The sequence below is a fragment of the Saccopteryx leptura genome, chromosome 11 (genome assembly GCF_036850995.1).
Source record: "Saccopteryx leptura isolate mSacLep1 chromosome 11, mSacLep1_pri_phased_curated, whole genome shotgun sequence".
Lineage (NCBI taxonomy): Eukaryota > Metazoa > Chordata > Mammalia > Chiroptera > Emballonuridae > Saccopteryx > Saccopteryx leptura.
This window is the reverse complement of record NC_089513.1, coordinates 58,901,663-58,927,308: the sequence shown is the minus strand read 5'-3', so window position 1 is coordinate 58,927,308 and position 25,646 is coordinate 58,901,663. Positions and strand designations below refer to the sequence as shown.

General features: G+C 41.9%; 1 protein-coding gene across 2 annotated transcripts in view; it reads left to right on the top strand.

Moving 5' to 3' along the window:
• The window catches only part of PIEZO2 (piezo type mechanosensitive ion channel component 2), a 496,788-nt gene that overhangs the window by 67,670 nt on the left and 403,472 nt on the right, over nt 1-25,646 (top strand). For both annotated transcript variants that reach the window (XM_066352258.1, XM_066352260.1), the window contains exon 2: nt 16,004-16,099. In XM_066352258.1, coding sequence (XP_066208355.1) covers nt 16,004-16,099 — 96 coding nt within the window. The remainder of the gene's footprint in view (nt 1-16,003; nt 16,100-25,646) is intronic.

The following is a 25,646-nucleotide window of genomic DNA, read 5'->3' as shown; positions in this document are numbered from 1 at the left end:
TAAATGATCATATTCACACTTGCCTGAGTGGGAAGATTGTTCTTCTACCGGCTGATGGAAAAAGAATGATGGCTGGGGTCTCAGGTTGTGAACTGTGTGGGTTGGTCGATGGTGCGAGCTGCCGGGTGCAACTTGAATGGGTTCTATAGGGTGAAGAAGTTAACAATCGGGCCCTGGCCGGTTGGCTCAGTGGTAGAGCGTCGGCCTGGTGTGCAGAAGTCCCGGGTTCGATTCCCGGCCAGGGCACACAGGAGAGGCGCCCATCTGCTTCTCCACCCCTCCCCCTCTCCTTCCTCTCTGTCTCTCTCTTCCCCTCCCACAGCCGAGGCTCCATTGGAGCAAAGATGGCCCAGGCGCTGGGGATGGCTCCTTGGCCTCTGCCCCAGGCGCTATAGTGGCTCTGGTCACAGCAGAGCGATGCCCCGGAGGGGCAGAGCATCGCCCCCTGGTGGGCAGAGCGTCGCCCCCTGGTGGGCGTGCTGGGTGGATCCCGGTGGGGTGCATGCGGGAGTCTGTCTGACTGTCTCTCCCCGTTTCCAGCTTCAGAAAAATACAAAAAAAAAAAAAGAAGAAGAAGTTAACAATCACTAAGTGAATTTCTGGGACAGCTGGTGTCACATCTGACTCACAGGAAGCATCACCTTGGTTCAGTCCAGTGCATTTTGACATTCCTGCCTCCCGGTGGCTGCGCTTAATGGAGGTCCTAGGATCAGACTGCTCTCTTCCCTTTGAAACTTCCACTCCTGAAGTCTGGGAGAAGCCTCAGGGGACGAGGATGGCGCTCAGGGGAGGAGGATGGCGCTCAGGGGAGGAGGATGGCGCTCAGGGTGTCCTTCTAAGGAAAATTATAAAGAAGTAGATTGGAGTTTGAGTTCCTTTAGTTTCCAGGTTGTATTTTTAGATGGTCTTCTACAAAAACCTAACAGGTTCCAGATGATAGCTGAGAAAAAAACAACTTTAGTTGTTTTTTATTCTGAGAGAAAAAAAAATTATTTGTTCTTCAAGATTCAGTTGTGCCAAGGAAGGGCTAATAGACTTAAAAAAAATACAAAACAACTTCAAAATGCTGTACATTCAAAAGGAAGATAATCTTTGTGGTCTGTATTTTTCCTCCCTGACCTCCTCCTAATTATGTTGTTGATATGACATTTTAATTGAATTTACTGTGTTAGTTCTTAGTAATGAGTGGTAAAATGTTACTTGATTGTTGGCCAGCATGTGATTTGCCCCAAGTAGTTTAAGTTGGGTTTTGAAAGGTTCTTTCTCATCTTTAGCTGAAGGAGAAAAGGCCAAAAAATAATGCCTGAGGCCCTGAAGGGGAATGTTCCCTTTAAAGTCGCTGAAGGAGCCTGACCTGCGGTGGCGCAGTGGGTAAAAGCATCGACCTGAAACACTGAGGTCGCCGGTTCAAAACCCTGGGCTTCCCTGGTCAAGGCACATATGGGAGTTGATGCTTTCTGCTCCTCCCTTCCTTCCTTCTCTCTCTCTGTCTCTCTCTCTGTCTGTCTGTCTGTCTCTCTGTCTCCTCTCTCTAAAATGAATAAATAAAATCTAAAAATAAATAAATGAATAAAGTCGCTGAAGGGAAACCTTTTGCCTTCAGCCCTCCGCTCCAGTCCTTCCTCTGCTCAGAAAAATTTATCTTCAGCCCTCATCCCCAATATAGACATCTGAGTCTCGCTCACAGCTCGCCCTGGTGAGCACTGTCTGAGCTGGGAACTCGGTCCTGCTAGCAGAGAAGTGACCCCAGGATGGCTCAGGTCTGTGAAGTCCTTGCAACTCATCCCATGTGTCATTGAAGCCCTTGGAATTGCTCTAGCCCAGGGGTCCCCAAACTACGGCCTATGGGCCGCATGTGGCCCCCTGAGGCCATTTATCCGGCCCCCACTGCACTTCCGGGAGGGGCACCTCTTTCATTGGTGGTCAGTGAGAGGAGCATAGTTCCCATTGAAATACTGGTCAGTTTGTTGATTTAAATTTACTCATTCTTTATTTTCAATACTGTATTTGTTCCCATTTTGTTTTTTTACTTTAAAATAAGATATGTGCAGTGTTCATAGGGATTTGTTCATAGTTTTTTTTATAGTCTGGCCCTCCAATGGTCTGAGGGACAGTGAACTGGCCCCCTGTGTAAAAAGTTTGGGGACCCCTGCTCTAGCCTCTAGTTACATAAAAAGTCACACCTGGCTGATTGCTTTCTCCATGAAGGATGTGTGAGGCTTGGCGCAAATGGATTTACCTATATAGCAGCTCTCCTAGGATTAGCGTTTGATTTCCTCCTCTTGCTGTCCCCTTCGGAGAGTGCTGAGGTTCAGTGTTCGCCGAAAGAGGACGTTGGATTAATAAATGTCTTTTTGCTCCCAAAAGCTAACCAAGCCTCATAGAGCCTCTTATGTTGAAGCAGAATTTGCACTGATTCCATTTGTAAGAAAAATATAGTTAAGGCTTGGAGTTTAACTTCACACACTTTTTCTTCCAAGAGAAGCTTCCTGGAGCCTAACTTCCTTGTGACAGAAAAGGTTCGTGATTCAAGAGGCTCTCTTATTTCTTGTGTGCTCCTGGATGCTGCAGTGGAAATTATTACCTAAATGATATTTTTCCAACAGACACTTTCATGTCATTCTTTTTTAATATTGTTGTTGTAGCCGTGTCATTAAGTTAGTCAGATTTTGTATTGCAGAATAATTTATCCAGTGAAAGTTATTGAACATATGCACCGCTAGTCAGATAGGATAGTCTTCTCTGACCTTCTGCTTCTAAGGGCAATCGAAGTTCATTCCTTTAAACAAGTTTCCCAAAGACACAACGAGGCAAAGCCCTGTTCTGAAGGGGCTTACCATGAAATCGAGGAAGTAGCGTGTTTACAATGTGAAATTCTTACAAAGGCCATATGTAGTTATGTCAAAAGAATGATAAAGCCAAAATATAGTGTGTATTCAGAAATGAAAGAGACTATACTTTCTTAGGTTTAATTTTATTTTAAAACACAAAATATACACATTGTAAGAAATGTTGACATTATACTATAAAAAGCTACTGTTCTCTCTTCAGTACCTCTTCTCGGAGGCAATCATTGCTGACAGCCAGATGCATTCCTACCGATGTTTATTGTGTGCAGAGATGAGGCAGAGAGCGGTGGCCAAGAGCCCAGATGTTTTCTGTGTGCAGAGAGGAGGTAGAGTGTGGTGACTAAGAGTACAGATGTGTTATCTGTGTGCAGAGCCAAGGCAGAGCCTGGTGGTCAAGAATAAGGACTCTGGAGGTAGCTTGACTGTCATTAAATTCCAGTTTCACCTTGACCCTGAACAAGTTACTTATCCTTTGAACCTTACTTTCCTGAAAGTGTGGGATATTATTAGTACCTCATGGGTCTGTCACACTGTCTACTGTTTTATGATCTATTTGTTTTTTACTGATTGTACTGTGAACAGCTTTCAGTATTCATTTACATATGCAACAATCAAAATTTTCACATGTATGGTATGGAATGCATATTGAATTATTATTCCCTTTTTGCTAGACATAATTTTTTTTTATTCAGAAATGATTAGTTTTTATTGGAGTGATGAGGGTACTCTCTGGGAGTAGATATTTGAGCTAGGTTGAAGGATGCTTAAGAATTTGGAATACAGCCTGACCAGGCTGTGGCGCAGTGGATAGAGCACCAGACTGTGACGCAGAGGACCCAAGTTTGAAACTCCAAGGTCGCCAGCTTGAGCGTGGGCTCATCTGGTTTAAGCAAAGCTTACCAGCTTGAGCCCAAGGTCCCTGGCTTGAGCAAGGGGTCACTCAGTCTGCTGTAGCCCCCCCCCCCCGGTCAAGGCACATATGAGAAAGCAATCAGTGAACAACTAAGGTGCTGCAACGAAGAACTGATGCTTCTCATCTGTCTCCCTTCCTGTCTGTCTGTCTGTCTGTCTGTCTCTCTCTCTCTCTCTCTCTCTCTCACACACACACACACACACACATAGAATTTGGAATACATTTTTGAGCAGAGGGTATTACAGATTGGCAAGGGAAGAGTCAGGAATTTATTTACTTTTTTGGTAAATATTTATTGAATGCTTAGTATGTGTAGAAATAGAAACAGGAAACAGAGTAGTGAACAGGAAAGAGTTCAAGTTCCAAAGGGGCATAGGGCCTGCTGACATGCATGTTTGGGACTGGCTGATGGGGGTGCTGGCTAGAAGGGGAGGGAGAGTGTTTAAGGAAGCTCATTGCTGCTTGAGCTTTGTCAGAAGACAGGCCAAGAGTGGAAAGGGCTCGGCAGCATCCCTGTCCCCCAGTGAAAATTTGTCAAGTGACCGAGCAAAGACGCTCATGGCGGTAACCAGCCTCCCCAGAATTTTCATATGAACCATCGGCTTAGCCTAATCATGGCTCGTGAGTTGTATCTATATTTTGGAGATAGACTAAGATAACCAAATAGTTTCAGTTCTGAGGTTTTTGGGGGGGGAATTTTGATAATTATGGATTATCTAGTTAATAGAGGGCATAACAGTGAATCAGGAAAAGAGAAATCTGAGACTTTGTTATCTATTGACCAAAACTCAAATGCTTTCTCAGGTTGAAGCCATGAACTGATGAAAACACCTGTGGTGGGCTTAACTATGTTAGTGGAATAGTTACTCTAATTCTCACAAGCAATTTTTAAACTAGCTTAATTTCGTGAGGCAGGAGGATGTGTAGAGTATATGGAAAAGAAGGGTAGAAAAACCAAGAGCAGGAGGCTGAGCAGCCCAGGGTGTGGGATGAGGTCGGGAGGCCAAGCCTAAATGTCTCTTTCCTTTGCTCACTGCAAGGATTCCTTTGTACCCCACTCCATTCTTAGTAACACCGACTTCTGTGTGATTAGCATTTGAAGTGTTGAGGAAGAAACTAAATGCAAGGTCAAAGACTCTGAGTAGTTAAGAGACCGAGCAAAGAGATCTAGAGGAAGAAGCTAATTTTGTGGCATCAGTCCAATTCATTGCTATTTTGGATGCTGTTCTGGGAGCAGGGTATTCACACTGTGGTCAGAAGCCGCTCCTCATTAGTGTGGTATCCTAAGCATAAACCCCCCAGACACGGTTGAAGGCTGAATTCATGCCATAAAAGGTGTTTCTACTTCTTCAGCAACAAAAATATTTGAAGCCAATAGCAATAGTCCCATATATGTCAGGGAAGAGGGTGTTCTCAGGGAGAAGCAGGCAGGATATCAAAGCACATTTATCAAGATAAAAAACAATCATTTTAAATCAATTTTAAGCTGTATTCGTTTGTTAAACAAAACACAACGTTGGGCAGCATGATGTAGCGAAGATGGAAGAAATATGACTTCATTAAAGTTAGCTGAATTGATTTCTTCTCATGCTAATACACACATCAGTCCAGGGAGGATGCTGCCAAGAATAATATAGAGTATTCCAAAGCCTACAGTAAAAGCTCACCAAAAAATCTGGCTTTACTAAGCTTTTGAAAGAAGGAAACTGTGGCAGGCCGTAAATTAAGCCTGTTATTAAAAAACCACTGCCGCTTGCATAAAGCCGACATATATACGCACAGACACATACACTTACTATATATTTTGTCCTTGCCGGCCAGCCTGTAACCATAGCTGCCGCAAGAAGTTACTTAGGGATGAGAATATGGAAGCAGTTGAACATCAGGGGATAAAACAACACTGAAGCTGATTGATTTCTCTTTTTTCTGAAAATGAAAATGACGTTTATTCTCCAGGTGTAACACAGTCCAGTAATAAGTAAAGTCCCAACTTATTTCAGATTGAATCGTCTAAGCTTGTTAATACTTAATCATTTTGGCCTATGAAGCCATCAGTTAGATGGTTCAACTTAATTAATAGTTTAGGAATACTGATATCAACATTGATGCAAGGGTAACTTTCCTAATCTGAGATCTTGATGTGTCTATTAAAGCAGTGGTCCCCAACCTTTTTGGGGCCACAGACCGGTTTAACGTCAGAAAATATTTTCACGGACCGGACTTTAGGGTGGGATGGATACGGATAAATGCACAAAATAAAATTATGCGACCGGCATAAAAACTGTGGTATTTTTAAATACAATTGTCGAACTTATGAGACAAGCGTCAAGAGTGAGTCTTAGACGGATGTATCAGAGGGAATCTGGTCATTTTTTAAAAATAATACATCGTTCAGACTTAAATATAAATAAAACGGAAATAATGTAAGTTATTTATTCTTTCTCTGCGGACCAGTACCAGGGGTTGGGGACCACTGTGTTAAAGTAATCTCGTGAAATAGATTGTGGCATTAGCAAGTCTAAGTAAGCAAAAGTCCAGTAAGAAAGTTTGCTTTATTATTGGGGTCCTAAGCACCTCTCTTTACAAAAGTCCAGTAAGAAAGTTTGCTTTATTATTGGGGTCCTAAGCCCTTCTCTTCGGTTTTTCAGAAGAACAATGATGAAATATTAAAACTAATCAAACTACCGTTAACTTGTAATATAGTAGGATTTATATACAGGGTGGGCAAAGTAGGTCTACAGTTGTGAGTACACTAAAATTTATCCTTGTATTATTATTTATTAACTATGGTATTATTTTCCACGTGAACAACTCTAAGCCTACTTTTGTTCCACCCTGTATATTAGGAAGGTGAAGTTAACCTTCAGAAAAATTACAGAAAAGTGATGTTAATTAAAAAAAAAATAAAGGCAATAAAGACAGTTAATTAAAAATAAAAAAACCCTGGAATTAAAAAAGTATAAAATTAAATGAGCGTGATAATCAGTTCTCTTTGAAAATAATGTTTTACTGAGAAAAAAAAAGTTTTAAATTCTTAAAGATTAATAGCTTTATGCACACTAAGATTCATTACAATTAATTAAAGATACTAAGAAATGGTCTATATTCTGCTAATAATAGACTACTAGAGAGGTATATATATTTTCATTTTTTTCTTTATTCATTTTTAGAGAGGAGAGAGAGAGAGAGAGAGAGAGAGAGAGAGAGACAGAGAGAGAGAAGGGGGGAGGAGCTGGAAGCATCAACTCCCATATGTGCCTTGACCAGGCAAGCCCAGGGTTTCGAACCGGTGACCTCAGCATTTCCAGGTCGATGCGTTATCCACTGCGCCACCACAGGTCAGGCTAGAGAGGTATATTAATCCATGGTTTTGTTCACTGTTGAATTATACAACAGTAAATTAAGACTAAGTTGAAAAGTACCGTCTGCACATGAGAAATAAATGTGTCTGTGAAGGATGATGAGTGACTCTAAATCAGTCAATGCCATGACACAAACCTGAGCATACTAGTGAGATCTTAACTTCCAGTCTCCCAGTCTACAAATACCTAACGCTCCTCTTCAGTCAATAAAGAGCTACTAAGATGGGGGGGGGGAAATCAATAACATTAATATCTGACCTTTTCACTCAGGCACCCTAATTTCTTGTTCATCACAGTGTTAAGAGAGCAAGTTTTAGTTGGGGTGACCTTAGGAACTGTAGATTTAAATCCAGAGCTCTTCATATGCAGAATGATATAGACCCGATGTCTAACATATATATTTTTTTCAGATAGCTTCAGAAATCGTCTCTGAACTTAAAAGCTCTGTTTCCTCATCTGTGATCATGTGAGACTGTCATATTGTATTTTCTCGGGGGCAGACGAAAGTTTCATGGCAGGGGCACAATCCAGCATGAGCATAAGGATTTGTGTTTTAAATGCAACTTTTGTACACCTGTTAAAATGATAAATAACATATTAAAAGATATTTTTAATGGAGGAAAAATTTAACGCTATTTTTTCTTAAAAATTTACTTTATGCAAACCTTGCAATCAATCAGGATGAGTTTATAAACCTCAGTTAAACTGCTAATAACTGTTAGTAATATTTAACTTGATATACATGTATTAAACTAATTAAAATAGAAAATAGAACCCTACCTTGTTATAATAATTAAAAAGATAATAATTTTTAAAACGCATTTGGCCAACCCTGTACAAATGGTATCTTAGATTGTTTTGAAAAAGTAGGACACTCAGACCGAAACCTTTTATCTTTTACAAATGAAGTGCTTTCAACTGATTTTTCCTTAGATTGGCTTCACAATATTTTATTTATTTATTTATTTATTTATTTATTTATTTATTTATTTATTTAGTGGCAGAGACAGAAAGAGTCAGAGAGAAGTACGGATAGGGACAGACAGACAGGAAGGGAGAGAGATGAGAAACATCAATTCTTCGTTAGGGCTCCTTAGTTGTTCATTGATTGCTCTCTCATATGTGCCTTGACCAGGGGGACTGCAGCAGACTGAGTGACCCCTTGCTCGAGTCAGTGACCTTGGGCTCAAGCTGGTGAGCCTTGCTCATACCAGATGAGCCTGCGCTCAAACTGGCGACCTCAGGGTCTCGAACCCGGGTCCTCTACATTCTAGTCTGATGCTCTATCCACTGTGCCACCGCCTGGACAGGCTGGCTTCACAATATTAATAAACTGAGCAAGAGTTATGATTTTTTGCTAATGCAATTTCATTCTAAGTCCTTGTAATCGATTACCTTGTAAAAGTCTTGTTTCCCCTTGAGGCTTTACTCTAAAATTACATTCTTTTAACCAACTTCTTGAATGAATTAATGTGCAATATAATATTTCTGTTTCTCCAAATGTGAGAAATACAGGACTGATAGGTTCAATCTTATGCCCACAAACTTCCTAAAACAAAGTCAACTTTCATACATCTCTCTAAAAATGTAATGCTAAAATGTAGGGATTGTCTCTACATTTGAAAGCATAACGTTTTCTTATTTAAACAATATGTATATTAGCCTTTTGAGTGACAAATATATAGACATTCTTATGATATACATGAAGAACATACTGCAGGTGCTATCTAAGATTAAGTGGGTGAACATATGTTTTGTGCTTCTGGACAGCGGTGAGAAAGACTTTCTGGCATACCTTTCTTGATGAAATAATTTCTGTAACTTTCTGAAGGAAGCACTGGGGATGAGACCTCCGGTGAAAGAGGAGGTCAGATAAAAGAAAAGGAAAAAGAATGCTTTTGTCTTGACTGTGGGTTGTTCTAAAGCACCATTACTTGAGACATTTATAAACTTAACCGGATGTAAAACCCAGAAGTATATAATGGGTGAGAGAGTGCTACAGAAATAGACAATGAATCAGGTGACATAACAGCCTTTTTCCTGCCTTTTATTTCTTTTATAGTTTTGCTTCCTTAGAAAAAAAAAACCTACGATTGTTTAATTTTTCTTCCTGTTTCATGTCAATACTTTGCAGCTGTTTGCATTTTTGGTGTTTTTCTCTTTTTAATAAAATAACCAAAATTTTGAGAACATTCTTTTAAAAGCAATCGATGGGATCAGAGTACAGAAGAAAAAAAATATTAAAAGTATAAACAAGAAGTTTCTGTCAAATGAAATTGATAGAACGATTTTGTCACTTGGTTTTGAAGTTGCTTATTCTGAATATGTCTATCTACTGCTCTGGCATCTACTAAAAGAAACGAAGCTCTCTGAGGCAATAAAGATAATTTAGAATGTATTTAGTTGAAATGGAGGTTCTAAACATTTAAGATACTGTCTACCAGGCCATTAATAGTGAGATATTGTTTGGCCTTGCTAAAGTGTATGACGGAAGTAGAAAGTCACATCTTGCTAAAAATTCCGCTTTGAGAGCACTTACTTTTAATAACATAATCTAAAATTATTACCTTCAACTATTATGGAAAAGTAATTAAAGTGTGCATAAACCTCTCCATGATCTTATTGTAGTAATAGGGCAATTATCATATGTCTATTACAACACAAGTATTTTTTATGTGTTATGTGACTATCTTAACTGTTTTATGATTGCAAGAAATTTTGTCTCCTTCCCATAGTCATAAACTTTTAAGTTGTCATAGTCAAATCTACCATGTCTCCTAAGTAGAGAGTTTCTCCAACACTGCATGTCACTTTTCACCTTCAGAAAATGAAGTTCATTAGATGAGCTAGTTGTTTAACTATTTGAATGGCAGCACTGATGTTTATAAAGTACTTCAGTGATAGTCTTTTGTTTGGGAAATTATTGTCAGTAGTTGTTATCCCTTAAGGGAAATTTCCATATAATTCTGTCTGTCCCAGTTTGTCCCTCTCACTGTCACCCCCCAAAATAAATAAATAAATAAATAAATAAATAATAATAATAAAAAAATTGGATGGTTAAATCTTGGAAACTATAGTGAATGTGTAGGTATAGAAAATAAATTTTTTTAAAAATATTTGTTTATTTTTGAGAGAGAGAGAGGAAAGGAGAGAGAGAAACATCAAATTTGTTATTCCCCTTATTTCTGCATTCATTGGTTGTTCTTTGTATGTGCCCTGATAAGGGATCAAATCCAAAACTTTGGTGTCTCTGGACAGGTGACGCTCTAACCATCTGAACTACCCAACCAGGGCTAGAAAGAATCTTTTCTTTCTTTGAACACCTTGAGCAGCATTTAAAAAAATTGTACTGTCAACAGTAAAATTCCTGAGGCAGAGGACAGAAGAAGTCCCAGAGAATGGACTGTCAGAGAGGTGTGGACTATCAGAGAGCTTTGTGCAGCCAGAATATGATAGCTCATTATGAATACTGACCAATACACAAGATGTGTCTCCCAAGTCCTGAACAGAGACATCGCGCTTGATCAAAGAGCAGCTGCTTTGCCTTTTAAGGCTTTTCTTTTTGAATGTGCCTTACTGTCAATTTCAAAAGTATGATATATTTTGGCCTAGGTGGGGGTAAATCACTTAGATACAGCATCCACAGTCCCCACGTGCTTGGGTGATTTCCGAGTGGCAACTTCACATATAAAGAGGAGAATTCAGCAGTTTGGCCACTGCTTTCAACTGGGCTAGTTGCAAACAAAAATAAATTAAGTTGGATTTTTTAGAAATGGCTTGTTTTTTTTTTAAGTTTGTATTAATCATGTATTGCTGCGTACAAATTATCTAAACATTTTGTAGCTTAAAACAACAAACACTATCTCAGAGTATCTGGTAGTCAGGAACCGCTCACAAGCTGCAGTCAAGGGCTTGATCAGGGTGCAGGGTCCGAGCCACTACCTCCATGCTAACTCATGTGGCTGCTGGCTGGTGGGGGCTGGCCACTGGCTAGAGACTTGTTTCCTGCCACGTGAGCCTCTCCCCTGGACAACTCACAGGCTGGCATCTGTGACAAGAGCGGAGGCAGAGGGGGTGCCGGACCAAACCCACCCGGTAGTATGCACATACTTGGTCTGCTCACTGGCAGGGAGTCACAGCTCCAGTCCACACTTAGAGCGGGGATTACTCACCAGCGCTGCGACCAGGAGGAGACAGTTCCGGGGCCTTTAGAGGCTGCCTGCCACCATGAGTTGTTCTTGTCCTTCCTTAAGCTTCTGGACTCTGCTATAAATAATGGTAACTAAAGGTTGTGATGCGAGAAATCGAGAGTGGGCTCCTTTTTCCCCTCCTTCAAAGTTAATCATCAGAAGTTTCCTCAGTACACATTCTACCGCGCATAATATAAAGCCTTAGAGAACAGAGTTATAAAACTGAGAGATCAAAATACATGCAGAATGTTTGCCAGGCTGTGGAGGGAAGGCATCGGCTCACTGAGCTCTTGGCAGGTATGTGGGGACAAGGTAGACAGGTAAGGATGCGGGGAGGGGTGACTCTTTGGAGCTTCCTGATGGTGGTGCGGGCTCAGAAACTGGATTCCCAGGCTCAACCCTCATCCTACTACTTAGCTGTGCTTTCGCCTTGTGCCTCCTCTTCATGTGTAAAAAGAGAACAAAATAGGACCTGTAGAGGGAGGATAGTAATCGTATGAGTTCCTATGTGCAGTGCACAGGTCAGGCTTGACACATAGCAGGCACACCGGTGTCAGCTGTGATGGATACAAACCCACAGCAGATAAGTGCGCTATGAATGCTATTTCAAGTGATACAATTATACAAGTTCTACTGTCCTCTTTACCCAGAAGAAATGCACAGAATTAGGTAATTTGGCTGCACAAAACAAATCAACCTTAAAAATAATACCCTAAAGCTAAAAGCAAAGAAACACCCCAGTTGATTGTCTATTTTGGACAATGTCAGTCGTGATGTTTCTATGCTATGAAGAATGTTGTACACCTGGATACCTTTTAATTTCCTTTTTACCTGTCCTCCTGTCTTTTTCATTTCATTTCTTCACTGTTCATTTCTTTTGTGAGCTTGAGCACCTCCTGGGCACTGGGCACCGGACATGACAGACACGGTCACACACACAAACAGATGCAGGCGACGCCGAATGAGAGGCGCTCTGGAAGAGACACCATGGAGGGAAATGCACTTCCGCTGGGGGAAATCACAGACAGGGACAACTTCCTATAAGAGGAAACATGTGAGCTCTGTGGGACTATGCCTGATAGGAAGAACAGGAAGATGTTTTGGATGGAGGGCGGGGACTGGAAGGCAGGAAGCAGCGAAGCAGATAGGAGACGCTGGCTGTTGAGCTGGGCAGCAGCGCAGAGCACAGGATGCGCATTGGCGGTAATGACTCCGTAAGCACAGACAGGAGTCAGGTCTGTGACTTTGAACTGAGGATAAGAACCATCACTGAATTGACATCGCAGAGTAAAAAACCCCATCCTCTGCTCCCTGGCAAGGCCCGCGTGAACTGGTTCTATCCAGGACTGGGCTGCACATGGGGCTCTCTGCAGGCTGTCCTGGGCGGGTCGAACAGGCTGGTATGCTTCAACTTCTGCTCTAAGGCCTTGGCTTGAGCTGCGGCCTGCCTGACACGCTCCCCCACGAGGTGGGTTGCCAGCTTGCTCACCTACCTCACCACTGGGCCCAAACCGCACCTTCTCACAGAGGGTCTACCTTCGGTGTTCCTAACCAGTGCCGCTGCTGGACTTTCTCACCCTGTGTACCTCTGGCCCCCTTTTCCTGCTCACTTCTTGTTTATGTAGCATTTACCTTCCAACATACCTGTCATTGACCTTTTATTGTGTTATTGTTCATCATATATCTCCCCACTAAAAGGTGAGCCCCCAGAGGCAGGAAGTGACCTCAGTCGGCCCTGGCACATGGGGCACGCTCAAAAGTATTTATTGACGGAATGAGTGTCTTTGGATTGTTTTTAGGGAATGTCAACTCTGGATGAGAACTAAGAAGCAGAAGGAAAAAAGCTAGAAAGACGATTCAAACATACGTCCTTGTTCTTTTCTATTGTCTCATTTATATATTTTTTTGTCAGTCCCATCCCTAGTGTGAAAGTTTCTTCCTACTTTGGATCTTTCTTTCATAAAGGAGGTTGGGAATGTCAATAATGGCATTAAAAGCTACAAATATGTACAGGACCATTTTGGGATGAAAAGCTCCTTTTGTTGATTTCTTCCTCCCCGACACCCCGGCCCTCACATTCCTTCCTTTTGCCTGACCTACGGCCAGCTGCTAGAGCCAGCAGGGCCCTGGGCTTGCACTCGCCTCGTTCCTGTTGCCCAGGCTCTGTCTCGGGACTGGCACTTCCTGATCTGGCTGGGCACTGCATCTCTTCTCCTGACATTCATCCCACACAGGACTGTCCCGTGGTCCCCAACCCCCCCACGCTCCGTAACTAAGAGCACCCAGGTTTTGTTTCCTACTTGCTGGTTATAACAGTGCTGACTCTGCTCTTCCAGCGCTTGGCTCCCTCCTTCCTCTGTGCTGAGCTTTCTTTAAAGGCCTGTGAGGACATCTTGACTGCCAATCAAATGACACATTTATCTCTGTTGTGGAGAACTTCTTCCATGAAACCTTGTCCTTGTAGCCCTGGCCAGTTGGCTCAGTGGTAGAGCATCAGCCTGGCGTGCAGGAGTCCTGGGTTCGATTCCTGGCCAGGGCACACAGGAGAAGCACTCATATGCTTCTCCACCCCTCCCCTTCTCTTTCCTCTCTGTCTCTCTCTTCCCCTCCGGCAGCCAAGGCTCCATTGGAGCAAAGTTGGCCCGGGTGCTGAGGATGGCTCTGTGGCCTCTGCCTCAGGTGCTAGAATGGCTCTGGATGCAACAGAGCGACGCCCCAGATGGGCAGAGCATTGCCCCCTGGTGGGCATGCCGGGTGGATCCCGGTCAGGATGTGGGAGACTGTCTGACTACCTCCCCGTTTCCAACTTCAGAAAAATACAAAAAAAAAAAACCCAAAAGAACAAAAAAAAATCACCTGTCCTTGTGTGAAAACGGACTTTTCTGTTTTTTCTCACGTCTGTCTGAAATGTCCTGCTGCTTGTTGCCCTCATGCATGCCACCTTTCCTTCGCTGCCCTCGCGCACGAGGGCAGCAGCCATGGTGTGCCTCCGCCCGTGAGCTTCCTCATTGCCTTTAGAGAACTCACCCCTTCTTGTCATTTCTTAACCTCTGCCCAGGTCTCCTTTACTCATGCAGAAATGCTGTCTACACTCTTAGTGTCTGTTTCCATTAGTTCTAAGTCCCATGGTTTGATTCCATACATGTGACTAAAAGTAAACTTTTCACTTTCTTGTCAAATGTCGTATTCTTCTCCATGGCTTATCATTACCTGGGTTGTCAGCTTTGGAGTTACTTTTATATAATTTCTCTTTATACCATTCCGTATTTACTTTACAAAATGCTTTTGATTTCCTATTGGCTGCTTTAAAAATATATATTCCCATTGTTACCACATGGCTTCAAGTCCTCATTTATACCCCAACATTGTTACCATACTTTTAAGTTTTGCTTCCCACCAACATAGCTCGTGTACAATCACCAGAGTAATCTTTCTGAAGTGTTTCCTCCTGATCCAAATTATCTGTAACAACTTTTTAAATTCTCAACTCCATATTTCCCTCCCTCTATGTTGTCCCTTACTAACTTCTCTCTATCCTGTGGCATCTATAAATATTAATCTGGTCTTCTTTTTCTACAAACTCATACTTATTCCTTCTCATCTTTAGTCTGTCTTCATTCATCCAAACATTATTTTTTTAAATTGCTAGAATGTGCTCACTTTCTTCCTACTTGGAATGCTCACACTTTCTTCTCCTGATGTAATGAGAGTGTTCACAACAATTGCTCATGTTTTTGAGGGCTTTTTATGATATGTATATACCGTGTGTTGTGGGGTTTTTTTTTATATAAATTTTTATTAATTTTAATAGAGTGATATCAATAAATCAGGGTACATATATTCAAAGAAAACATGTCCAGGTTATCTTGTCATTCAATTCTGTTACAAACCCATCACCCAAAGTCAGATTGTCCTCTGTCACCCTTCTATCTAGTTTTCTTTGTGCCCCGCCTCCCCCTCCCCCTCTCCCTCTTTCCCTCCCCCCTGTGTTGTGTTTTAAACAGATAACATTTATCACTCATAATAAGTCTGTGAGTTAGAGATAATTATCATACCCATTTCACAGATGAGGAAAAGGGAGCTTGGAGAGACAAGGCACCCGCTGGGGTAAGATGAGTAATACAAAGGAAAGGGTATAAGCGTGGTGGACCTGAATTCGATTCGAACTCGATCACATCCTAGCTGGTAGAATTCAGGTGAGTGATTGAGTCTCTCTGAACCTGAGTGTCCTTACTTATAAAAAGAAGATCAAATAAAAGAACTTGTACAAAACCCTACCATAGAGCATATAGTAAATATTTTTCTTCTCCTTTCATTCTCTTCAGTTCCATTGACAACCTTATCTGACACCGTAAGATCTCACTAATCTCACTGTCCTTTATATTTCTGTAGCAATTTTAAGTTGCCTGCTTAATTTATGATCTACTTATGACCTGCCTTCACTCAGATATCTTGATGCTGCCTTTTTAGTTAGATTTTAAGAGCAGGGACCATGCATTTTAATTCTATATTTTTCATCACCCTTAATATAGTGATGAACACAGAATAAATGTGCAAATTTATTCCCTAATTGATGTATCTATTTAGCTTGATCCACTGATGCTTGGTGGTGTCGACAAACAATCGCATGTTTTCTGTTAGCCTACCTAATTAACAAGTTTTCTCTCTCTTCCCTCTTTGCACCCACAGCATGTGCGTTCCGGTACAATGGACTCTCCTTCGTCTACCTCATCTACCTCTTGCTCATCCCTCTGTTCTCAGAGCCAACAAGAGCAACGATGCAAGGTAAGAGTCTACGCCAGTCTGTGCCATGGCCTGAGTGCACTTGCTGAGCTCCCTGGGGTCGTCTTTTTCTTTCTTTCTTTCTTTCTTTCTTTCTTTCTTTCTTTCTTTCTTTCTTTCTTTCTTTCTTTCTTTCTTTCTTTCTTTCTTTCTTTCTTTCTTTCTTTCTTTCTTTCTTTCTTTCTTTCTTTCTTTCTTTCTTTCTTTCTTTCTTTCTTTCTTTCTTTCTTTCTTTCTTTCTTTCTTTCTTTCTTTCTTTCTTTCTTTCTTTCTTTCTTTCTTTCTTTCTTTCTTTCTTTCTTTCTTTCTTTCTTTCTTTCTTTCTTTCTTTCTTTCTTTCTTTCTTTCTTTCTTTCTTTCTTTCTTTCTTTCTTTCTTTCTTTCTTTCTTTCTTTCTTTCTTTCTTTCTTTCTTTCTTTCCTTTCTTTCTTTCTTCTTTTTCTTTTTTTGTGCCGGAAACAGAGAGAAACAGAGAGAGGGACAGATAGGGACAGACGGGAAGGGAGAGAGATGAGACATATCAATTCTTCATTGCAGTACCTTAGTTGTTCATTGATTGTTTTCTCATATGTGCCTTGACCGCGGGGGGCTACAGCAGACCAAGTGACCCCTTGCTCAAGCCAGAGACCTTGGGCTCAAGCTGGTGAGCCTTGTTCAAACCAGATGAGCCCTTGCTCAGGCCGATGACCTGAGTTTCGAACCTGGGTCCTCTGCATCCCAGTCCGATGCTCTATCCACTGCATTATTGCCTGGACAGGCCCCTGGGTCTCTGTCTTTATCTGATGGAATAGATGTTGTCTGTGCAGCAAGCTGGTCCAGTGGGGACCAGGTGTCATACATGAATAGCTTCATCAAGCAGAGCGATATGGAACATGTTGGTGACCTATGTCACTTACACAGCTAATGTCCCCATGTAAGTTTCTTATTAGCTCTACATTACCAGGCTTGCAATACTCTAGAATGTTTGGCTAGTTAAGATTAACTTAATGAATTGTCAATGAAATAAGGCAGATGGCGTGACAAGATTGGCACATGATGGGCATATTGGATTGCTGGGGAGAATGTGGTGATAAGTAGAAAAGGGGCAACAAGGTGACTTACATTTCTAAGCCACCTCGCAAGAGAACTAGGTAGAAAACCTGGTCCTAGTCATGACTTGTTCATACATCCATTGAGATCTCTTGCATAGCCTCTACCAAGTACTGAGAGCGAGTAATCGGAGTTTGAGGGATAGTTTTTCAAGCATATTACTACAAAACTTTAGCTCTATTTCCCATTTCTCTACAAGAACCTGAAGTTATAGAAAGGAATAGTGACCATATCTCCTAAGGCTCTGATTCGGAAGCATGGTCTGGTTTGTAAATTTATGTATGTATTTGAATTTCTTCCACAAGTATTAAAATTAAACCACACTGTTAATTTGATAAGTTGTTTTTCAAACCAAAACAATTATAAGAGCCTGACCTGTGGTGGTGCAGTGGATAAAGCGTCGACCTGGAAATGCTGAGGTCGCCGGTTCGAAACCCTGGGCTTGCCTAGTCAAGGCACATATGGGAGTTGATGCTTCCAGCTCCTCCCCCCTTCTCTCTCCCTGTCTCTCTCTCCTCTCTCTCCCTCTCTGTCTCTCTCTCTCCTTCTCTCTCTCCACTCTAAAATGAATAAATAAATAAAAAAAAAAGAAGGCAAAACAATTATAAGAAGTAAGGGCTATGCCAAACGCCTTAGGTGAACAGGATGGCTGTACATTTACACGAGAGGAAAAGGAAGCTGTTGGCCCTAGCTATGGTGTGGTGAGGGGAAAAGCCATTGGTCAGGGCTGCCAGTTCAAAGCAAGGACGTAGGTGTCCAGAGCAACAAATAATGACTCTATCTTTTCCATGTCTCCCCTTAACTATTACATTTACTGTGCATATTATGATTGTTCATCCTAATCGTTATGACTGTAGATGCTGTGTTGACTTTCCTGACTCAGGGAGAATCTAAATAATAGCTCTTCTAAGTCATTTAAGTCCTTAATATATAAAGTTAAGAAGGGCTAGAGAAATGTGTGAGTTTATACAAATCTTCATTTAAACCAAAATACGTTGTTGATGTGACCCCACCCACCTCAGCCTCTTTCCTAGACTTCAACATAAACAAAGACGTTTACACAGAGTAGCTGCTGGACTCCGAACCAAGTTTAAACACACAGGCAGCTCCTCATTCATGGCTTAGAGTTCATGTTTCAAAGAAAGGTTTCAGCCACATTCAGAATAAACTACAGTACTTGTGTATATTCAAACAAATTTATCTTTTGCTTTTCTATCAGGGTGTCTGTCCCCTTATTGTTTTATTTGGAAATCAGGTAACTGGGATTTCCCATTTCGTTGTTAGGTGACAATGCCGGCTTGGCCCTCTTCCCAGATAACCAGCCCTGCTCTCTGTAGGCTGCCTCAGTCTCTGTAGGGATGGGGTGCGCAACTGTCAGAAGTGCATGGCAGTGGTCCCATCCTTTATTTATTTATTTATTTTGTATTTTTTCAAAGTGAGAAGTGGGGGGGGCAGCAACAGACTCCCACATGCAATCCACCTGGCATGCCCACCATGGGGGCGATGCTCGGCCCATCTGGGGCGTTGCTCTGTTGCAACCAGAGCCATTCTAGCGCCTGAGGTGGAGGCCATGGAGCCGTTCTCAGCGCCCGGGCCAACTTCGCTCCAATGGAGCCTTGGCTGCATGCGGGCGGGGAAGAGAGAGAAAAGAGAAATGAGAGGGGGAAGGGTGGAGAAGCAGATGGTCGCTTCTCCTGTGTGCCTTGGCCGGGAATCAAAACTAGGACTTTCACATGCTAAGCCAGTTATCTACCACTGAGCCAACTGGCCAGGGCCAGTCCCATCCTTTATGACCAAGTGTATCAAGGACTGGACTGACACTATGATCAAACTCATAGTTGAAATGTAAAATGCATAAGAAGTACACAGATGTCTGCGGGTACTGTTCCTAATGGGACAGGAAGGGAGGACTGTGCTTCTTAGGGAAACCCACAGGCATCTTTTCAGTTACTATTTAGAAGCAGAATTGTGATTATTTATTTTCCTTTTCCTGCATTTTAATGCCAAAAAGAACAACTATTATTCAACATAGCCCTATTTATCTGTTTGTTTGTTTACGGAAATGCAGAAGGACTCTAGGAAAGGACTTTTCATTCTTCTTATTTTTCTCTGAACATGTAGGAAGTACAAGCCAGGTGCTTCTAAGCCTATATTGTGAAATATCTCACGTTGGGCACTGCTGGTGGTGCGCGATCAAGACCACCCTCAAGGCCTGTGTGGAACGAACACACAGTGAGACCTGGAGGAGTGATGACAGTGCAGCTTCTCAAATACACTCGGACTTGCCAACCCATGCTCACACTCATTTCTCATGAATTGATAAGAAAACATATTGGCAAATTAGAAGAACTGTTAGTAACCTCGGCACCACCTACTCATAGACAACCTCTGCACTGAAATACCAAGCAAATTCGAATTGCCTCCCAAGCTGCTCAGGCCTCCACACATGGCCCCAGGACCAGTAATAGCGCCGAGTCCCCCTGACCCGGATGTTCGGTGCATATATGTGAGAGTTACTCCGTTACCCGCTGCGCTCCATTTGATCTGTGGGAATTGTTTCCGTGTGTGGCTATTTTTCTTGTAAATACATCCACAGAGGGGCATGGTAGGTGGGAGAATTCAGTGCTCTAACGGAGAGGGTGGATCTTTGGTGAATATTGAGGTGACTTGAGTGTGAAAGCCCAGTCTCTCCACTGTGGTTGTTCAGGACAGGACTGTCCCCTTACTGAGCTCTCAGGGCCATCAGCAGGACACAGATCATCTGAATGTGTGACTGAGGCTTTCCCCATTTCTGTGATTAGAGAAAGATTTGCTGTAAGGCTGGAAATGACCGTGTGGGGGATAGAGGAAGATTGGAAACAGTCAATTATATGTTGAAATATTATCAAGTTTAAAAAGAAACTTGAGTGAGGACAATTGCTTGGGGGTTCAGCACACATAACTTACCTGTGGGAGTCATCTGAACTGCTGAAGGCAGAGCCAGAGGAGCTTTTAGGAATTGCTAAGGACATTCCAGCCACCAGCAGTGGAATCCCTTCTCCAGTGTCACAGCTGGCTGGCCGCTAGTCTTCTGAAATACGACTGGTGCACAGAGAGCAGCCCGTCTCCTGGGAAAGTCCTACGCACTCTCCACTCCAGTTAGGACTCCCTTCCATCCTCTCGGCCCCGTGCTGACTGCCTTTCCCTTTCCCATTGTCTTTCTTGGGCAAAATGAGGTTAGGTTGGCTCCAGGAGAGTTATTCTCTCTATCTCTTTTCTCGGTGTCTGTCTCTCCCCCCATCTCCCTGACTCACATGAGCGCACAGACACACATACACACACACACACACACACACACACACATAACCACGAGCATACACTATCATGTCATGGGGAACAAGCCCCTTCAATATGCCATCAGTCAGTGTACAGTTTCCACCCTCAGCAAGAACCTCACCTTTGGATTTCTCAAGCAAGAGTTGTATTTCGGGGGAACACATCCCCTGAGCTCAGAGGCTATCTCCCTGAAGCCTTGTCACTAGGCTTGGAATTCTCTCAACAGTGTCCAATGCTTTCCACTTCTCCGATATTCTCCTTCGTATTCTCCACGGGGCAAGGAATCGCGGGTTGAAAACAAGTCTCCTTTGCCATCGTGTTTATTGGAGAACGAAGCGTTGTTTGCCACTAAGGTGGTGTGGTCCCTCCGCCTTGGGCCCTTAATGAAATAGAGCCACAGTCTCATGAGCCACAGTCTCATTTATTTACTGTGTCTCTTCCCCTTCTACTATGTAAACTCCAAGATGGCAACGTTTGTGCTCTTTTGTTTACTGCAGTATTTCCAGGACCTAGACCAGTGCCTGGTGTATTGAAAACACTAAGTAATTATTTCTGGAATCAACTTATTTCCAGTGTCAAGTGTTTTGGAAGCATTCATGTGCACAGCTGTAATCCTGTAATAGCAAACATCACACAACAGTTTATTGCATATACCTGTCCCCCCGGAGATAAAAGTTTAGGGTATGATAGGCCATGGGATTTGGCTATTTTCTATTTGATTAAAATGAGAGGATCTTAGGTAATTAAATAAATTGAATATTTTATGCTTTTACTTACAATAAACATCTTATTTAGATGTACAAGTTTCCCCCGCTATCCAAAATGGAGCATACCTATGAAACCTTTCTTAAGCTGAAATGGTCAAAAGCAGTGGTCCCCAACCTTTTTTGGGCCACGGACTGGTTTAATGTCAGAAAATATTTTCACGGACCGGCCTTTAGGGTAGGACAGATAAATGTATCACGTGACCGAGACAAGCATCAAGAGTGAGTCTTAGATGGATGTAACAGAGGGAATCTGGTCATTTTTTAAAAATAAAACAACATTCAGACTTAAATATAAATAAAACGGAAATAATGTAAGTTATTTATTCTTTCTCTGCGGATCGGTACCAAATGGCCCATGGACTGGTACCAGTCCGCGGCCCGGGGGTTGGGGACCACTGGTCTAAAGTGAAGAAGCAGTTGCCTTAGGACATGTCCTACTGACTAATGCACAAAACAAATGGAGACGAGGCACAGATCCTCACAAGCAGTTCGTGGCTGTGCTGGCTCGACGCTGAGATGCGGAGTGTGGTCTCTGGGAAGGGAGCTTGGTAGGGCCACCTTCCGGGCTCAGGGCACGCACTGCAGAACAAACACTGAGCGCTATCTTTGCTTGTCACCTTTTTATAGTAAATGCAGAATCATCTTCAGATTACTTTCAGTTAGCAAAAAACAGGGACTAATGTGGGCCTTTGTAAAAAATGAAGTGGTGTGAAGCGAACTTTTGAAAGCAGGCAATGCCTATAATACTATAGAAAGAACATCTTTCGCTATTCGTGTAACAGAGTACATTCAATTGAAATTGCATGCCATTAAATTAATTAATTAATCTCTAATTAACTTCAGATGGCCCAAATATTCCAAACTGATGAGGTATTAAATTCTTTAACCATACACATAATAGAATTCTTATATCTGATGATACATTGAATACATACAGTACACTGGTCAACATGGTGAAAGAGTTTATATTTTGTTTGGGTGAAAAAGAATATAAATATAAAACATATAAGATATGGAAGAAGGAAACAGTAAGTGTTCAATATATATTGGCTAATTACAATATTATTATTATTATTTAAAAATATACCATAATTACTTTGAACATCAGAATGAATTAGATTGAGAAATTTCAATCTCATGTGTATGCCCATAGACTGTCATTATCTCAGGACTTTTCTGGTGCTCTGTAAATATCAGCTAAGAATTATGTGATTTCTAAGGTCTCTTGTTAAATAATATTTAAGTAACCTATTAATAGAGATCCAGTAGAACTGCCTACAAAGTACAAGCTGTTCTTTAAATGTGTCAATTAATTTAATGCTCACAACAACCTTTTGAGGGAGCTTCTATTATTATTAAAAACTACTATCATAGCCTGACCAGGCAGTGGCGCAGTGGATAGAGTGTTGGACTGGGATGTTGAAGGACCCAGGTTCAAGACCCTGAGGTCGCCAGCTTGAGCATGGGCTCATCTGGCTTGAGCAAGAACTCACCAGCTTGGACCCAGTGTCGCTGGCTCCAGCAAGGGGTTACTCGGTCTGCTGAAGGCCCGCAGTCAAGGCACATATGAGAAAGCAATCAATGAACAACTAAGAAGTCGCAACACGCAACGAAAAACTAATGATTGATGCTTCTCATCTGTCTCCATTCCTGTCTGTCTGTCCCTGTCTATCCCTCTGACTTTCTCTCTGTCTCTGTAAAAAGAAAAAAAACAAGAAAAAAAACTACTATTATAAATCCTCAAATTACATATGAAAATTGAGTTCCAGGTGGGTTAAGAACAAGCCCTGGAAGACACAGGTGTTGAGTGGGTGGCCATGCTCAGAGCTGAGGCAGTTCTGACTCATGCCCTGGGCAGAACCATTGTTTGGAGATTTGCAAAAGGAGAGGCAAACCTAGTCACTTAATAAATACTTGTTGGCTGATAGATTACCAGGGCCCGAGCACATGATCTGAAGAGATAATATTTTTAAAGGAGATATTTTAATGTACATTGGTGCAGAGTGATGGCCTTCATGTATGTTATATAGAAACTACATCATATTAAATGTGACTAGTTATTTCTTTCAACAAATAGTAATTGAAAGACTACTTTTCAGAAAACACTATATTTAAATTTGTGGAGGATAAAAAGGAGGCAAAAGCATAGCTCTTCCCTGGAGTAGCCTCTCAAAGGTTTTGCATTTTATATATCTTAATAAAAGGTAGCTCTTTAAAAGGTGATGTCTTAGGACAGGGGCCAGGAACCTTTTTGGCTGAGAAAGCCATGAATGCCACATATTTTAAAATGTAATTCCGTGAGAGCCATACAATGACTTGTGTACGTTACACATTATCCAATAAAAATGTGGTGTTGTCCCGGAGGACAGCTGTGATTGGCTCCAACCACCCGCAACCATGAATATGAGGGGTAGGAAATGAATGGATTGTAATACATGAGAATATTTTATATTTTAACATTATTATTTTTATTAAAGATTTGTCTGTGAGCCAGATGCAGACATCAAAAGAGCCACATCTGGCTTACGAGCCATAGGTTCCCGACCCTTGTTTTAGGAAGTCATAGACCTATTTTGGCAACACTATCATTTCTCTGAATTGATCTCAAGTTCGTCCTTTGCAGTTAGTTGCCATAAGAATTTTTTGAATAGACTCAGTGGTGGTAAACCATTGTCCTTAAGAAGGACCTGCTTTGTATGGCATTTGGATTCAAGCTTAATGGGGAAAAACTGGTGATGAAATTAGTTGAATCAATTTTATATTAAAAAAGACAAAACCCAGAATATTTAGTATAAAACAAAGTGCCTGAAGGTCATTTATTAAAAATGAAGAATTTTAAAGCTTATTTGTATGAGAATACCATGGTTTGTACAAGACATAACAAATACATGTGAAACATCTTTCCATGATAGATGTATGATACACATGATTTACGATATTGTTATGAAATGAGGTAGTGGGATGAGAAGGTAGCACCCTGAAGGAAGAATTAAGTAGTTTTACTCTCAAGTCTTGACTATAATAGCCAGGCAGCACCTACTTAGACCAGAGTGCTTCACTTGAGAGTTTTAGTAATAGTAAAGGCAGCTAACTTCTATGTCATGATTCCTGTGTGCCGGGCACCATTGTAAGCACTCCCCATACAAACTCATTTAATTAGAGCATAAAAAATTGTTTATTGAAAAAGAACCTCCATTCTGGAATGAAAGCAACAACAACAACAACAAAAACCCCAAACACTTATTGTGAAGTTTCCTGGATTATAAAGTCACCTAACACACTAAGAATGCTACAAAGTGAGGTACTGATATTAAAGCTTTCTCTTCCTATTAAGGAATTGGTGAGAAATCTATATTAGTGAGACCTAGTCACATGGTGGCCAGTCTAGATTCTTATTTCCCATTGTCAGTCTGTCTCTTTAAAGCCTTTCTGTGTGTCTGTGGAGCTCCCTCCCACAAAGCTGCTGCCCAGTGTGAGATTCACTGTTCCTGAGGGCTCGTCAAAAAACTATTTTCTAAATTACAAGACTACAGCATTTCCTGGACAACATGAGTCACTGACCTTACAACAAGAATATCTTAGAAGTAACATCATCTAATTAGTACACACATATTGCTTGTGATATACACATGCACACACACATACAAAGATGATTGTTGTCTAAGGTGTGTAATTATTTCTAATGACAAAGATGTATTTTTGCCTAAGGACCCATACTCTCATTCTGAATGTTTTCTAAGGTTGGCCAGCATTGTAAATGATGAGAACAAAACTCCCAGAGGCAAAGGAATGGGAGGGACTCTGGGGCTTGTGCAGATGTCCATCTTCTTTGTTCAGGCGCAGCGGTAGCTCCTCCCACAGAGGTGGAACTCTGTTGGGGACAGGCCAATGGCCAGAGGACTAACAGCAGAACTGCATGCTGCAAGCCCTGTCAGGCTCTGCCCTCAAAATACTTTTCTTTTTTCTTTTTTTATGTGAGAGAAGGGGTGATATTGAGGCAGACACTTACATGTGCCCCAACTGGGATCCACCCAGCAATCCCATCTTGGGCCGATGCTTGAATCAACTGAGCTATTTTTAGCACCAGAGGCTGTCATGCTTGGACCAACCAAACTATCCTCAGTGCCCAGGGTCATGCTCAAACTGATCAAGCTGCTGGCTGTGGGAGGGGAAAGGGGGAAGAGGGAGAGATGGGGGAGATGGGAGAGAGAGAGGGAAAAGGGGAGACAAGCAGATGGTTGCTTCTCCTGTGTGCTCTGACCCATGACATCCATATGCAGGGCTGGCGCTGTATCCACTGAGCTACTGACCAGGGATGACAATAATTTCCCATATCTGGTTTTGTGGAGATTTTCTCCTTCCTGCTATAAAAAGAGTGG